The sequence below is a fragment of the Acomys russatus genome, chromosome 8 (genome assembly GCF_903995435.1).
Source record: "Acomys russatus chromosome 8, mAcoRus1.1, whole genome shotgun sequence".
In the NCBI taxonomy this organism is placed as follows: Eukaryota; Metazoa; Chordata; class Mammalia; order Rodentia; family Muridae; genus Acomys; species Acomys russatus.
Window position 1 is genome coordinate 75,116,246 of NC_067144.1, and position 17,749 is coordinate 75,133,994.

General features: G+C 49.3%; 1 protein-coding gene and 1 pseudogene across 1 annotated transcript in view; both read right to left on the reverse strand.

Moving 5' to 3' along the window:
* Nucleotides 1-17,749, reverse strand: part of LOC127192954 (40S ribosomal protein S19-like) — an 877,505-nt pseudogene that overhangs the window by 135,805 nt on the left and 723,951 nt on the right.
* The window catches only part of Dscam (DS cell adhesion molecule), a 574,658-nt gene that overhangs the window by 93,048 nt on the left and 463,861 nt on the right, over nucleotides 1-17,749 (reverse strand). Inside the window, exons 18-21 of the mRNA XM_051150389.1 lie at nucleotides 17,416-17,656; nucleotides 15,792-15,938; nucleotides 10,684-10,839; nucleotides 6,072-6,205 (exon numbers count right to left, since the gene is read on the reverse strand). Coding sequence (XP_051006346.1) covers nucleotides 6,072-6,205; nucleotides 10,684-10,839; nucleotides 15,792-15,938; nucleotides 17,416-17,656 — 678 coding nt within the window. The remainder of the gene's footprint in view (nucleotides 1-6,071; nucleotides 6,206-10,683; nucleotides 10,840-15,791; nucleotides 15,939-17,415; nucleotides 17,657-17,749) is intronic.

The following is a 17,749-nucleotide window of genomic DNA, read 5'->3' on the forward strand; positions in this document are numbered from 1 at the left end:
GAGCTCAGCTAGGGATTCTGGGCCCAAAATGCAGGGTCCAGCCAGAATTTTTGGGCTAGAACTGTGCACCAAGCTCAGCTAGGGGCTTTTGGCCCAAAATGCGTGCTGTGGTCAGTTATTGACTCAGGGCCCGAACTGTCCACCAAGCTCCGCCAGGAATTCTGGATTCAAACTGCACACTGTGTCCAACCGGAGTCTTAGAGCCGGGACTGTGCCTAAAGCTCAGCTAGAGTCGCTGGGCCCAATCTGTCTGCCAAGCACATTTAGGGACTCTGGCCCCAAACTGCACACCGAGCTCCACCCGAGTCTCCGGGGCAGAATTGTGCACCGAGCTCAGCCAGGGACTCTGGACTCACACTGTGTGCTGAGTTCAGCCCGGGACTCCGGGCCTAAACTGCGTGGAGAGTCCAGCCAGAGTCTTAGGGCCGCCGAGCCTGTGCGCACAGCTCAGCTAGTGTCTCTGGGCCCAATCTGCCCAGCAAGTCCAGCTAGGGCCTCTAGGCTCAATCTTCATGCTGACCTCAGCCTGCGTCAGCGCCCCAGAACTGCCCACCGAGCTGAGCTAGTGTCTCGGGCAGAACTGCCTGCTGAGCTGAGCCAGTGCCTCCAGTGGACCTGAGCGCTCTGCCCTGCCTGCGTCACAGCAGGAGAACTGCAGCTGTGCTGAGCTAGCACCGCTGGTGGAACTGAGCTCTTGGCCCAGCCTGCGTCACAGCAGGGGAGCTGTGGCTGCACTGAACTAGTGCCTAGGGCAGAATTTCTTGCTGAGCTGAGCCAGTGTCTCCACGGCACTGCGCACTGAGCTGAACCCGGGACTCTGGGGCCGAACTGTCTGCTGAGTCCATTCTGGGTCCCAAGGCACCACGCGGCCCAAATCCTGCCCAGAGTCCCTTCTTCCGCAGCAACTCCCACCGGCTACCACATCAGTCGCCTCCACTGGAAGGCTCTGAGCTGCAAACCTCAGCCATCGCCGCTGGTGCCGCTGGTGCCGCCACCGCTGCTGCTGCCTCTGCCACTGCTGCTCCGATCCGAGAAAGTCTGCGCTCCTCCCATGTGCAGGGGCACACAGGTCCTCCTCACCCTGGTCCCTCCGAACCGTGGAGCACTCCTGCTGCCGTGGTGTGGGGACCTCGGTGTTCCTGGCTCAGAAATCTGTGCAATTCCCTGAATTGTTCCCTGGAGCCTCCAAACACGGTCCACACTGCTTGCTGCCATCTTGGATCTGAATATGAGACTTTTAAAAGTTATCATACTTCCTTGGGTTTTTATTGTTTATAATGGTGTTTGAGTTATTATTGTTGTTGTTGTTGTTGTTATTATTATTATATTAAATAGCCATATCCTGAGGGTCTAGTTACAGGAGTCCTGTAGCTGAGGGCTGATCTTCCATCCTCTGCCCGGGAGCTAGCATCCCACTGCATTTTCTAGGCTTTTATGTTGAAATAAATGTTCTATTAGCTTTGCTTTTAGACAGCCAGAAAATAAACTTGGTTAGTTTCCGTTAATGTGACATGTCTGGCCACATCCAAGGTCTCTAGTAATGTTTTTTGTTTTTTGCTTTTGTTTGTTTGGTTTTTTTTCAGATCTGAACTGTAAGAATAGCATGATATAACTGCCTACAGTTAGATGGATGTCATATCTATAGACATAGGTACAATATATATATATATATATATGGCACAAATCGCCTCTTTTTACAGAGGTCTTAGTGAGGAAGGGATCTTGGGCGGGAGGAGGGGGCGGCGGGGAAAGACATTACCAAGGAGATGCGTCAAGGGACTCTTAAGAAAAGATCAAATTAGAGGGCAGACCATGTCCTGATTTATTTCCCCGTGTTCTACATTCAACTGTGAAATCATTTCGGTGTGTGTGTGTGTGTGTGTGTGTGTGTGTGTTGGGGGAGGGGAGAGCGCTAGACTGATGCACAAGAAAAATGACCAGAGCTTGTACTGCTCTCTGCTGTTCACTGCTGCACATGGCTGAAGTGTTCTTGTCTGAGAGAGAGAGAGAGAGAGAGAGAGAGAGAGAGAGAGACAGAGACAGAGACAGAGACAGAGACAGAGAGAGAGAGAGAGAACGTTGTATTTTCTTCCTGGTGTTCACAGTGCTGAAAGTTGCCACACAGACTACCAGAGGAGAAAAGCGATCGCACGTCTCACCCAGATATGAACCCTGTGACCTACAATGGCAACCTGCCTGCAAGATATGCTCACTGATGCAATGGTAGCACAAACGTCATGGGGAGTAACAAACCACCAAAAAATAAGTGGTTTAGGCCCCCTCCACCAGCTGAAACCCTCGTCTGACACTGTCAATGAGTCCGAGAAGCTGCGACTACATGTGTCATGGGCGCTAGAGGGGAGACCTACTACTAGTCTGCTAAGTTAATACGGCAATAAAACAACTCTGAATGACATACTGTATACCCACAGGACCACTGCCCTTTCCAGCCTTCTTCAGGTTTTTGCAGTAAATAATGATCAATGCCGAGACTCACTACAAGACAATGTGCAGAGATGAGAGACTTTGGAGCTCTCAGCCTAACCGGGCCGTCTTTATCAAATTCCTTCAAGGCTCAGAGATCTATGTGGGACATAAGGAAAGGCTGTAAGAGCCAGAGGGATGGGAGCCACTCTAAGGAAATAGTGTCTTCCAGACACAACAGATAGATGGACTCACAGAGGTTGTGGCAGCACACACAAGAACTGCACAGGTTCAAGCTAGCCAAAAGTCCTAGCACAGAGAAGGGGAGGTGGGCACAAAGTCCCCACTTCTTTTTTTTTTTTTAATTTTTTATTATCAATTTATTCTTGTTACATCTCAATGGTTATCCCATCCCTTGTGTCCTCCCATTCTTCCCTCCCTCCTCTTTTCCCCTTATTCCCCTCCCCATGACTGTTCCTGAGGGGGATTACCTCCCCCTGTATATGCTCATTGGGTATCAAGTCTCTTCTCGGTAACCTGCTGTCCTTCCTCTGAGTGCCACCAGGTCTCCCCCTCCAGGGGACATGGTCAAATGTGAGGCACCAGAGTACGTGAGAAAGTCCCCATTTCTAAACAGGAAGCTGCTCACAACTAATTTCTGCTGGGAAAGGAAAGCTAATCTTCTTTAATGTAGTGTGACTGGCTATGTCACTCATGCCCCAGGGCAGGCCCCATACCTAGGAGTAATTGGCCAACACAAAAGGTGAGGAGGAGTTGGGGAGGTCAAGGAATATAAGCAATGGCACATGCTTGTAATCCCAGCACTTGGAAGGCAGAAGCAGGCAGATCTGTGTGAGTTTGGAGCCAGCCTGGTCTACAAAGCAAGTTCAGGACAGCCAAGGCTACACAGAATAACCCTGTCTCGAAAAAAACAAAAGAATATATTCTATGAAAAGATTAAAACCAAGACTTAAAAGGAGAAACTATAGATAGGAAAATGCTTTCTTTTCAGTGATTTACAGTTTCATGTTAAGCCGGCCTGAAAACGGACCACCAGGTGATATTTACAAGGGTTTACCTTCAAATCTTGACCTGTAACATAATTAATTATCTTTGCCTTAAACTAGCAGGTCTCAGGCACTCACAACAGGGCAGAGGCATGGCTGCAGAGATGGAGCAAGGCAGCCTGCAGTTTGCTTCACCTTACTGTGGGCAACATGGAACTCCTGGCCCTTCCTATAAGACTTGGTGCCTTGGAGCCATCATATTTTTATATTTGTGGGGAGATTTTTTTTTCTTCTTTTCATTTTTGAGACAGTATCATCCTATATAACCCAGGTTGGCCTTGAACTTACAATCCTCTCACCTCAAACTACCTGGTGCTGGAATTGCAGGCATATACCACAACTCCATTCTTTTAATATTTAAAATTTTTATTCTCTCTCCTCTCCTCTCCTCTCTCTCTCTCTCTCTCTCTCTCTCTCTCTCTCTCTCTCTCTCTCTGTGTGTGTGTGTGTGAGTGTGTGTGTGAGTGTGTGTGTGTAGGCCAAAGGTTCTCCTTCAGTGTTAATCCTCAGGTGCTATCTACTGTCCACTTAGATTTCCTAACTCAGAGTCTTCCACTGTGACCTAGGACTTGCTGCTTAGACTAGGTGGCCAGCCAGCGAGCCACAGGGACATGACTGTCATTGCCTCTCCAACACAGGGATTACAGGCTTGTTCCATGATGCCCAGCTTTTTACATGGCTTCTCAAGATTGAGTTGGTGTCCTGGCACTTCAGCAAGAACCCACAGACAGAGCCATCTCTCCAGCCCCGGCTGTGTATCCATAGCACTCTCTGGCACATATTACTGTAAGGAACTATCTGTAAGCCAGGCTAGTGCTTGCATCCAGAGGTGCGGAGCAGTCTGAGACAACAAGAATCGGTTGGCAGTGTTTTCTGAACCCCGCCAGTGTCCTTTCTTCAGCTTGTTGAAATTGAAATGGCAAAGCTGACAGCTTCAGCAAGTGGGTGAGTGAGTGAGTGGGGAGTGAGCAGATGTAATTAAGGAAGCAATTTGAATGTTTGAATGGACAGTGAGTGTCCTGCCCACCACAGAGAACTCGCCTTCTCTACTGCAGAGCTGGAAACACGTTAGGACTGACACTAAAACCAGGAGCTGTGCTGAGGGGTTACTTATCTACACCCTGCCCTCACAGAGAAATACAACGACAAGCTTTTCCTCACCATGAAGACTTAACTCTCTGAGCTTTGAGGGAAGGGCTCAGTGGCTGACAACAGTATACTCGACAGATGAAGATCCCACAGCTTGGAACCCAGCTCTGATGGTCGGTCTGGGATTTATCCCTGAATTTCATGGCATAGGCAGGTGACAATAGACACAGAACACACCCAGGGGCTGCAGCTGCCTCAGCCACACACAATGTCCCTGGATCCTACCCATTCACGCTCTGTCTGCACACCAGGCCTCGATACTCCAAGAGAGTCTGGAGTTGGAAGAAATATCACTTTAATGGAAGGGCTAGTAAATAAATCTGGCGGCATTCTTCAGCGTTGTGGAGGAAGGCAGTTCTGACACCTGCTCCCAGGATGGACCTCAAGACCTTAGGCTCCATGACACTAGCGAGTCACAATGGGACGAAGTCTAAATTATTTCCTGCTTTGACATTTTCCTCCCCAGTTGCTTTTAGTCATGGTGCTACCACAGCAACAAGAGCCTTGGTAGGACACGATAGCAACAGACTCAGCTAGATTGGCTGGCTGGTGAGTTCCAAATATATGTCCATTTACGCCTCTACAGAGTTGAGAGTATTTGTACTGCCACATACACCTTTTCTTGTGTGTGCTAGCGGCCAAAACTCAGGCCCCAGTGCTTACATGGAAAAACACAGCTGAACCATCTACATAGCCTGGTACATGTTTTTAAGTTTTATACCAGGAACAAGAGATACAAAAGACGGATTAGACATGATTCCTGCATTTAAAAAATGTCTTAAAATCTCCGTGAAAGTGCTGTAAATCTGAATGTGCTATTTATATATTTTTTCCTTTTTCCAAAATCCCCGCTTTTCTGATATGCCTTGGTGTCTTGGCACGGGAAGTTTAACTTGGCACTTATTGCCCATCGTTACGAACAGTGGTGATAATAAGTGTATTAGATGGTGTGTTTTCTGACTAGTGGAGCCCTCACTAGGCACAGGTGCCCACTGCCATGCCTTGTACAGCAGGGGTGCCCTGTAGCTCCTTCTCAGTGTGGGATAGGGCAGGGAGGGCTGGTAGGCAGGAGCGTGTGGGGGAGAAGGATGGGGGGGCACGTTTACTGTGGAGCCTAACAGTTCAATAAATAGGTGCTGTCCACTGACTATCAATTAAGGCGCAATGAACGGCCTCTGCACTCAGATCTCGATCAGCAGCTGTCACTGCCTGGGAAGCTGCCAGATAAGCAATGGCTCCAGGCAACCGCATCTGTGTGATGATGCAGGATTGTTCTAGAGTGAGGTGCAAATGAGGCCTTTGCTCTGTGTGTGGAGACAACATGACAAGGAAAGCCACCGAGAAAGCCATGGAGGAGGGCGATGAGGAACGCATGCACGGCGAGGGCCTGGGAGATGCTGGAGAGGATGCCCTGGGTTGTCCCCGACTCACTGTGGGGTAGGGGTGGGAGCAGAACACCGTGTACTTCCGGATGACGCCATTCAACTTGAGTGGGGGCAGCCAGGACACGAAGACCATGGACGCAGAGGCCGCTGCCGCCTTGACGCCAGCCGGAGGACCTGGAACTGGAAAACTCAGGGTTAGTCACGGAGTGCAACAGGGCCTCCTGTGGCTGCCCGGGTGGCACCACTCCCTCCCCCAGGGACTGTTTCAGTGTCCTGGCCCCTCTCCCTTCTCAGCTCTTTAATGACCAGTGTCAACGGTCTCAATGTGTCTCCACAACTGAACTGCATTCATACACAGAGTCTAACCCTAGTGACTATAGGCGCCACTGCATTGGAAACAGGGTCTTTATAAAGCAAACAAAGGCACCGTTGATGCTCAGTCACAATTGAGACAGCTATGTCACTTCTCCCAAGACTTGATGGAAATTGGAAAAGAGGGTAGGAAGAACATGAAACCTGGCAGATGGGCAGCGGCCCTTTAAAAGACACGCTAGGGCTTGGAGAAAGCAAATGCCAGAATCTTCCTGTCATCAGGGAGCTGCCATAAATGCTGTAAGGGGTGGCGGTGAGAGTGGAGATGAAGTTTGGGGATGAGAGCAAGACGCAGAGGGCGCACAAGGCTGTTGTGTCGGTGGCTCACACCTACTGCACTGGGCAGGTCACTATAGTCTAAGGTCCTAGATTTCTAGGTAGGGCAGATGTACCCACAAGGCACAAAGCCTCCAGTACCTATTGGAGGGCATCATGACTGGTGGTTGTGTGGACACACACACACACACAGGCACACATACACACACTCATAATCACACACACGTGAGCACACACTCACACACGTACATGCCCATGCACATGCCCACACACAGGAATACATATGCGTAAACACACACACACACACACACACACACACACACACACACACACGGACATGTGCGCACACACATGCACACACATACACACACACACACACACACACACACTCACACTCCATCTTTGGGTCCATCCGAGATACAGTCACACACAGGTCACACTCTGACAGTCTGAATGAGAAATGCCCTCCAAAGGCTTACTGTTCAAACACCGCGGTTCTCAGTAGGCAGTGCTGTTTAGGAAAGTTTTGGAAAGTTAGGAGAGGCAGGCTTGCTGGAGGAAGTGCATCACTGAAGGGGGCACCCAATTTCTGTTCTCTCTGTGATTCTTGTGTGAGGAAGAAATGCGGTCAGCCAGCTTCCTGCCCTGCACGGGATTCCCTGACTGTTTCCCTGCCTTCCTCACTATATTGGTCCAGTTTCTCTGAAGCCATAAACCAAAATTAACCCTTTCTCTCTTGAGTTGCTTTTTTTTGTCAGCTGGCTTTATCACAGCCACAGAAAAGCAATTAACACAGTCGTAATGCTTCTCAGGCTCACAAGGCTCAGGACCTGCGTGGTCAAAGGGTTCTCCAGATGCTGACGTTTCCCCCTCCTTCAGCTTCGATGCCTTCAGGTATCGCACCAGAGAAAAGCTTGTTATGTGGAGTGGGGCGGACACAGAGATCACACGTTCTACCCGCGTTGGCCTCGGACTCCCGTGCGCTAATGATATACTTCGTAAATATTTAAATTCAAACAGGGATGGCTCTGTGTGTACATTTACTATGTTTGCTTTCTCATAAAGGGATGGAGGTTGAGCCTAGTGCATGCCTCAGGATGAAAATAGCTACCGAAAATTAATACATCGTGTTTTGCTTGTGGTGTGGCTATGCTTGGGTTATAGTTTGGGCAAATAAAATGATAATAAGATTCCACAGATGTTTTAGAATTCAGAATTCACTGTGCTCAAAAGAGAAAAGCTGCGTAGCAAGTCGGCACTTACGTCCTTGCAGCAGTGACGGATGTGTTTGCTTTTGAGCTGAAAGACAGATCTGAAAATGCAACAGTTCTCACTCCAAGGTGACAGTCTTGGGCACAGCTCTATAATTCATGGATCTAAGGCTCTATTCTTGGACCTTTGGATGTGGCCATAGGCCTGAGAACATGTCTACGAGCCCAGCACTCTGGGAAACTAGACAAGAGGATTGCTGTCCAAACCAGTACACTGTACAAAACACATGTTTATATTAGGTATTGAATTTCTGATGGTGGTTGGCAAGCACCCTGCTGAGCTATTATTTTATTTTATTTTATTTTATTGTCAATTTGAGATAAACAGGGGCCATGTGGGAAGAAGGTACTTCGCCTCAGAAAATGTCTCCCACAGATTGTCCTGTAGGGAAGTCTGTGGGAGGATTTTCTTGATTAATGATTGATGCATGACAGTTGAGCCCACTGTGGACGGTGCCACCCCTGGGCTGGTGGTCCTGGGCTGTATAAGAAAGAAGGCTAAGCAAGCCACAGGGAGCAAGCCAGTGAGCAGCACCCCTCCATGGCCTCTGCGTCTGATCATGCCTCTAGGATCCTGCCCTGGCTTCCCTCAAATGATGAAGTGTGTTGTGGAAACTGAAATAAACCTCTATGTCCCCTACCTGCTGTTGGTGACAGTGTTGTCACAGCAACATAAAGCAAACTAGGACACCTATCATCTCTAAAGGACCAGACCTTTTGTTTCCCTTTCTATCCGGACTCTCTGCTCCATTTCACTTTGAAATGCCAACCTATCCTAAATAAATACTGGCATTCAGTTCTGAGTTCCCTTGGTCTCGAAGCACCAGGGTGAGGGGAATCCTCCTCCTCCTCCTCCTCCTCTTCCTCCTCCTCCACCTCCTCCACCTCTTTTCCATATACTCTCTGCACCACATGTAAAAGCCAAGACCAGAGGACAGTTGGGTTAGGCCTTAGGCCTCAAGGTCAAAACTATAGTTTCTAAAACTGGATGACTAATTAAAAATTGATCCAGATTTCCAGTTGATGGGAGCTAAGGAGAGCCTCTCTTTATATTGAATTTCCATACATTCTCCTGAAAAAAAAATGCTGATGTCAAATTTTATGCTGCAGATCAATTTTGTTCTTGAATAATAATCCCAGAGACATTTGTGTCATCGGTTAGTGAAGGTAAAGAGTACGTCACCCCGCTCTGAGGGAGGAGAGGACAGAGGACGAACCATGTCGTGCTGAGGCAGCAGCCTCTGTATGCCGATTTGAGGCAGGGTCACCTCGCCTCTATTTTCATACATGCATCAGTGTGGTCTGAGGGCCGTAGCAACTTCGTTCCCTCTTGCTCTGAGAAAGTTGGGTGCTCAGAGTCCTGTGGACAGCAGGGCACAGCTCTCTCCAACATCTTATAACTAAAAAGCAGCTCTCTGGTCGTTCAGGACTCTTCTTTGTGGACACCTCAGGGTATGGGCAATTTCCTAAGGGTGCTGCATTTTGACTTTAAATTTCCTGAAATGGTCTAATGTCTTTGAGTAGAGCTGGCCAACAGCTGCATGTTCTTGGGGGAAGAACGGCCTGTGTATTCTTGAAAAAACTAAAGCAAGCGAGGGCTGGCCTGTGTGCAGACCCCTCAGTGTCAGAGGGCAGAGGTGGTGGACTACCACAAGGAAATGGGTGGATGAGATTGTGGAAGAGAGAGCAGGGCCTGGCTCCCTGAGGGGACAGCAGGGTGGAGATGGCAGAAGGCACCCTCTGGAGGTCTGGTGACCACCAGGATGATGGACAGGGGATGGGGAACAGGAAGGTCCGCCTTGTGTCCAAACCTAAGTCCTAAGCTTTGCTTCTAGGACACGTGTGGGCCGGAAGAACAGCATGCTTGGAGCCCATGCGGTTGAGGGAGCAGAGATGCCACATTTTCTAGTTCCAGATGGTGACACATAATGGCCACAATGAGGGAGGACTCTCCTCCATAACCTGCCTACTTCATGGGGAGGACGATGATTAAGGTCAGATCAAACCTACATAGCACTTGGGTGCTGCAGTGTCCTGGGCTAGCCTGTCCCTGGAATGTTTCTGGAAGGAATCTTGGGCATCCATCTGCTACTGGCTGCTCCTTCCTTCACCGAGCAATTGCCTTTCTTAATGTTGCTCTGCTGGGCACTAAAACCTAAACTGTTCCCCAAACAGCCTGGACAAGGAAACGGGGTTTTCTTTAAAATAATAAAAACTGAAGTCAAGTTTGTATGGAGCAGCAAGTGCTGGTCTGGAGCCAGATCGGAGTTAAAAATCTACTTAGTCAGCATGACTCCTTATCAGAATCTGTTAAAAAAAATAAAAGTCACAAAGCTTTGAAACCAAGCCTTTCTGAAGTGATCCAACTCATGTGGGGTAAGACTTAGGCCGGCCATAATTTTTTTTAAGCAAAAGAGCTGACCCTGGCAGTAATTAAAGTTATTTGAACAAGAGCACAAAACGACACAGCAGGCATGAGGGCCCTGGGATAAAAGGTGGTTTTAGTTGAAACAAACACAAAAATGAAAAAGAAAGCTAAAGAAGGGGAGGGGGGAATAGAAGGGGACTGGGCCATGGAAGGGCATCGAAGACTAGAATGAATGAGGTCAGGAGCAGGCTGGTGGGCAAAGGCCAAGGGCAAGCCCTCCGACCTGCCTTCCCAGCAGTGGCTTCCGCCCAGGCGTGAGCCTACTGTGCGCCAGGGGCATCTGGGTTCTGCGCACACTGTGTGTGTCTCACCATCCTCTTTGGTGCGCGTGAAGATCTGCTCACTGCGGACGCCATCCCCCGCGCGGGTGAAGGCCAGCACCTGGATGCTGTAGTTGGTATATTTCTCCAGCCCATCCAGCTCCAGGGAAGGCTGCGTGGTGGTGACGTTCTTGATCTCACCCAGCTCTGGAGGACGGAACCAGAAGGAGACAGGATTCGCATTAGCAAGCCTGTTGTCACACTCTCCAGTACAGGGTACAGGAAGGAGCTGTGTGGAAGTGTCACAGGACACCATCCCCACGGCCCACTTGAAAAAACAAAACAAAACAAAACAAAACCACACATATCTACATCAAAATGTCTGAAAACACAAAGACAGAAAATTGACCTGGAAACCAGTAATTCACTCTTGGTAAATCAAAGCCCAGCGTCATGACGTCACTCTTGGAATGCCTTACACCAGCAAACAGAACTGCGCTATGTCTAGTGGCTGTTCACTGTGAATCTTCTGTCTGCAGGTGAGGATTACACACACACACACACGCACACGCACACACACATATATGTGTGTGTATATACGCATATATATGTTTATATATATATATATATATAGTCTCAATTAATGACTGATGTGGGAGGGACAACCCCACCATGGGTGGTGCCATCCCGGACAAATGGTTCTGGGTGTCTAAGAAAACAGGTTGAATAAGCCACAAGGAACAAGCCAGTGAGCCCTGCTCCTGCCTTGAGATTCTTGCTTGACTTCCCTTCATGATGCAGTATAAACTGGACAGTGACATTAACCCTTTCCTGCACAGGTCGCTTTTCATCAGTGTTTTATCCTAACAGCAGAAAGCAAGCTAAGATACATATTTTGCCTGTGCAAAGGCATGCATATGTTTGGGGTGCACATGTACGTGTTTATCTGATGTTTGGAATCATCCTTGCTCATGCCTTCAAATTTATTCACTGAGGCCGGGCTGCTCAGTCAAACTCAGATGCCTTCAACTTATTCACTGAGGCAGGGTTGCTCAGTCAAACCCAGAGCTCACTGATTGCTGGGCCTTGCTGGCCAGGTTTCCTTGGAGACTTCCATCTCTGCCTTCTGAGATTGAAAGGACAGGTTGGCCATGATGCCCATCTGGCTTTACACTGGCTACCGAGCTCTGAACGCTGCTCCTCATACTTGTCTGGTGGTGTTTTAACCACTGAGCCGCCTCTCTCCGGCTCATCGTTTATATTTTAAATCACTGCTGTAGCACACGCAGGTGGTAGGTACCCAAGTTGATCTCAAATACCTGAGCTAAGGTGCACCTTATGGGAAAATGCCAGCTCTACCCTAACCACTGACCACAGTCACCTTGGTATCCATAAGAGTCCCAACTCAGTGGGCTGCCTCAGCTGAACCTCCGTCTTGGTAAACAAAAGAAGCAGTGACTAGGAAGGGCCCCAGATAAGCGGTTGGCTGGCTGGCAGTGACTTTCTCAGGCTTTCATCATCCGTACTGAGGCATTCTTGACTGTGAGAGAGAACTGCACTGGGGCTGCTCCGAGTGGCTCAGCACACTCCTCACTTTACCCATGTTGAACTCTCCCCTGTGTCACCGCCGGAGTGACAGGTGATGGGCGAGATCTCTGCTGTGTGCTAAATCTGCCTTACTTTCCTGAGTGGGCTCCAAGAGTGCTGCTGTTCAGAGATGGAACCCCGTGCCTCCACCTCAGGCAGAAGGCACATGACAACCGAAGGCAGTTGGAATGATGCAGCAAGCGTCTACACAGTTGTATAACCCGGCGTTTAGAAGCCACCTGCTTCCAGTGTCAGTGGTGGAATGTGAGGAGGCGGCCTGTGATCTGCTTGCCCGGGTGGTGGCACCATGTGACTGCCCTCTCACTAGGGGAGGACTGAAGTGTGAGGCAGGGGCCCGGCACACACTAGGTGGGTAGCTGACTACAGAGAAATGTATCTTTGATATGTCCTCAACGCATTGAGACCTGCGTCCCTGATCTCTTGCCTCACCAGGGGTGGGACATGCCAGGCCAGCTTCCCCAGGTACCAGCACTTCCCATAGGATCACGATGGAGAAACTAAGCTCGCTGAGCAGACTCCACAGGCATCATTTGGCAGGCAGGGAGCCAGAGGACAGGAAAGCAATACCTTGCTAGAGTCCAAGGCTAGGATGCCTGAGGGCCTCACATCCAACACACACAATCCTGGATACTACACACTGGGGGATGGGACTAGAAGTGTGTGCTGACCAGGGTTTCTGCAGCATGCTGTCCATCAGCATGCCACCCAGAGGGTCAGATGTCAAGATCCACCTGCTTTGAGATTATGACATGTGACATACATTGGAAGTACGTGTACAATGCACATGTGAAGTCATGTGTGCGAGGTTATGGTGCCTATGTTGTGTAGTATTTACTATGTGTAGGAATGTATGGCATGCATAGCATGTAATGTGCGTATGGTACGTGTGGTGTGTGTTTAGTGGGAGAGCTTAGTAATGTAATTTGGGGTATGTACACAAATGGATGGTGTATATCGTATGTGTGGTGTCCGTGGGGTGGGGGGCGGCATGTATGCTATACGGCGTGTGTGATGTATACATGGTGATGTGTGTTGTGGCGTGTCTGATGTGTGTGTGATGTGTGCATGCACAGTCTCTGTGTGTGTAGTATACACATGCTATGTTGGGAGTGTGTATGGTATGTATGTGTGTAAGACACATGGTATGATGTGTAACATACATACGCATATATTACCTGTGGTATATGGAGTGGGCAGGTATATGCATGCACTGTATATGGTGTGTGTTCTGTATGTGTCGTGTGTGGTGTGTTCACATACGATACTGTGTGAAATGTTCTCTGCGTCTGGCTAAGGCGCACTTCCTTCCTGTCACTCATACGCAGGCTTTGTAGATCCCAGCATAGCTGAGCTTGTGGGGCAGATGCCAAGACACCCAGTGATCACACGGAGTGCTCTGCTGGCCCATGACTTCCTAGAGGTGTCTCTTAGGCAGTGCTTTTAATTTCTGACTGTTTCTTCCTTTGCTTTTGCAAATCATGAGTGGAACATCCGCAATAGACACCAGCCACACAGGTTTGGCCCTGATTCTGAGAGAGGAAAAAAAAAAAAATCCCGTAACGCCAGCACTTGGGAGGCAGAGGCAGGCGGATCTCTGTGAATTCGAGGCCAGCCTGGTCTACAGAGGCCAGGACAGCCAAGGCTAGACAGAGAAACCCTGTCTCAAAAAGCAAAACAAAACAAAACAAAAACAAACAAACAAACAAAAACCCAAAAGCCAAAATCAACAACAAAAAAGATCAGCGATTAATTTTGTGTGACTACACAATAAGAATAAAGCCAAGTTTAAGGTAGGAATAAGGACACGGTTTAAAGAACAGTCTCCTCTGCTACACTGTCAGACTAGATGACCACAGACATTTTATTACTCTATGCTATGTTTTAAAAAGCTTTTATTTGTTTATTTACTCCTGCACCTGCTGGCTTGGTCCACATGTTAATGTCCTGGCCCGTTCGTTAGCCCAGAGGCCCCTGAGCAAGTCATACTTCCTCCCGTCTCTGTCTCGGCCTAGAGCAGCTGCTCGCTCCGTTAACTTGGGTCTACCACCGTGAATCTGGCTTGAGTCTCCAGAGGCTGCTCCCCGCGCAGGGCAGTGTGGGAAGTGCGAGACTGTGCTCCAGAAGGAACCAGACCTGGTAGCCGTTTCTGGAAACACATCTCTTAGAATATGTACAGCAGAGGGTCACAGAAGGCAGCATTTGCTATCGTGTCTTCACTCCTTAATCTTGTAAGGACAGTGGAGCCATCTGCAGCTGTGAGGCCCCAGTGTGCCCCTTTACTAGAAGGCAGTGGGACATGCGCATGCGCAGCAGGGCAGCCCCTCTGCGCAGTGGCTCTGAGCACAGGTATTAGAGACCCTGGTTCTTAAGCTCTTTACCCAACTCGGAGGAAAGCAAGAAATGCAGTCTACACCCAGGCAGAGACGCTAAAGGATGCTCCATGGCCGAGGAGAGGGAGGAAGAAAGGAGGCCGGATATAAGGGGACGGGAAATGAAAAGCGTGAAGAGTGGAGGTAGGAAGTGAAGGATATGGGAAGGGGGAACCGGAAGTGAGGAACAGGAAGCTGGGGGGGAGCAGGAAGTAAGGGGTAGAAAGAGAGGGATAAGAAGTGATAGAGAGGAAGAGGAAAGGCAGGAAGTGAGGGGTAGGAAGAAAGGGGACAGGAAGTGAGGGTCAAGAAGAAGGAAGTCTAGAAGGGAGACAGGAAGAAGAAGGAAGAGTGGTGGGTAGAGGGGCCAAGGCAAGGAACACTGCCAGGAATGGAGAGCAGGGAAAGATGTACGGACTCCTCATGGAATCAATCACATGCCTCTTGAGGTGTTCTGGAATTTTCCTGGAGCCCTCACACACTATAGGAATTTAATGTTCCTTTTTGCTGGGAACAAAGGGATAACTATAAGCACACATGCTACGTGGAACATTCTAGATTGGTGGGTCTCAACCTTCCCAATGCTGTGACCCTTTAATACAGTTCCTCATGTTGTGGTGAACCCTGCCTTCTCAACCATAAAATTGTTTCATTGCTACTTTATAACTGCAGTTTTGCTAGTGTTATGAGTTATATATAAATATCTGATATGTGACCCTTAAAGGGGTCGCAACTCACATGCTGAGAGGTGCAGTTCCACGTGGAGATTAAGGGTGAAATCTGCCTACAGCTTGACTTAGATGCTGAAGATTGAGAAAATACAACAGTGCCTAATTTACTCAAGTGCCACTTTCCAGTCTGCTTCAAGCCGCTGTGGTGGTGTTGCTGTTTGGAGACAGGGTTTCTCTGCGTCAGAGAGCCCTGACTGTCCTGGACTCATTTTTGTAGACCAGGCTGGCCTCAAACTCACAGAGATCCTCCCGCCTCTGCCTTCCACGTGCTGGGATTGAAGGTGTGCAGCTCAACTGCCCGGCTCAAGGTGCTTGTTAGAAGGCCCGTGAGTACATAGCCCCAAGTGTCGGTAAAGAGGTCCCCCACGACCTGAATTCACCCCAGGGAGAGGGTCTGCAGGCTGCCCGAGGTGCCCACAGGAACCTGCTCATCCGCGTGGAGTGCTCTTACCTCCGTCTATGAGGTTGGCCCAGTAGATGACCCGGAAGCCCTGCAGAATGCCATTCAGGGCCTCCTTGGACAGCGTGGACCAGGAAATTGATATGCTTTCCGGTGACGTTGCTATGGCTTGGACGTTTTCGGGAGGGTAACTGGGCACTGAAATGAAATAATCATAACCTGTGACAGCTGTGGGGGGTTCTATCGGCAGAGCGATACTGGGTAAGCAGCTGGTTTACTATGCTAACACGGAGAGCGGAGGGGGCGCACGGGGCGCACCTACTCACAGAGAGAGGGAAGGTAATTCAGTTCCCCTCACTTCCGTGTCTTGAGGCTACGAGTCGTCACGGAGGACGTCACGGGTCCGCCCTTCCCACTCAGTGATGCCACCTTCAGGGGGTCATCCCACACCTGAACTGAATGTGCCTCAAGCCTTAACGCTGAGGAGGCCGCTGCTTGTCTGCTTTGTGCCCCCGCCGCCATGGCAGGCTCCCGCTTTCAGTTACATTTGGTGCACACAGCACTTTCCCTCCGCAGCTAATGAGCATGCGCACACGGACTAGAAGGCTTTTGGGAACCGTGGGAGAGAAGAAACAGAACCACTTCTCTACCTCACCTCCTAAGCCTCCTTTTCAGGAGCACGGTGTTTTAGCAGAGGCAAGAAAGAAAATTCGTAGCATATGCTATTTACTCATCGACTGATAGGGCCTCACTATGCAGCCTTGCTGGCCTGGAACTTGTCCTATAGCCCAGGCTAGCCTGGAACTTGTCCTGTAGCCCAGGCTAGCCTGGAACTTGTTCTGTAGCCCAGGCTAGCCTAAAATTTGTTCTGTAGACGAGGCTAGCCGCAAATTCATGGCCTCTCAGCTGGGGTTAACGGTGTTCACCAGCACTGCACCTTATACCCCACTCTCAATATTGACTGTACGCCAACATTAAGTGTTGGAGAAAGGAAAGAGTAACAAAAATTAGCTGAAATTAAGTCATCAAGGTACAAATGGAGAAGCAGATCCAGCTTCTCCTGCGGAGTGTGTAGTTAGGACCTTTTGCTCGTCCAGGCTCTAGTTTCTAAGCTTTCTCTCCCTGCCTACTCTGGTCTGTAATCAAGTGACACATGGTGCAAGGAGTTGTTTAAGTGGCAGCGTGCCAACTTAACTCCTCCCATTTGGTCTGGAGGGTTCTGTGCCACCAAGCACTGCTGTTGGGCTGTTCACCTGCTCTCAAGGAATTTGCATGAATTCATTTTTGTCACTAGGGGGCGCGTGATCACCACATATCTGCTCTACAGAGACTGGGACCTGTTTAGTGGTTTTCCTCTGGCCACAGAGTACTTGAAAATATAAAGCAATCATTGGGGAGAAGAAATGATAAAACTGTAATAATACATGGGAAAATTCTAAAAGCTTCTTGACATTGACTTTTGGGAAAATTAGATTTGTAAAACTTTGGTTTTACACATGCAAAGCCCATCTTGGGTTCAAAGAGCAAAGAGGAAGATTCAGGAATGCATTTGGGCCTTGGAGTACACACCCATCCCGGGCAGGGATGGATTGACGTGGTGGCTTAGGCCAAGCGACAGGGAGCCTGCTGCAGGCCACAGAGAGCAAGGACACAGGCTGTGGCCGCCCAGACTTACCGTCCTCCAGGGTGGTGGTAATTATCTCCTGAGAAGAGGGTCCCGTGCCGGCCCGGTTGCAGGCCTGCACCACCAGGCCGTACTGGGTGAACTTGTTCAGATTGTCCAGGGTGTACACTTCGCTGTCACCAGTGGTGTCGATACTGATGATATTGAACTGGAAATTGCCCCCAGTGCTGTACTCCCGGTAACCTATCTGGTAGCCACGTATGATCCCATTTTGTAAATGTTTCTTGGGAGCCTAAACAGGAAAGAGAAGAATACACTCAGGAAAATGGAGGCAGGAAAATCATAATATGCAAAACAACTTAGGAAAAACTAAAGCTGGATAATA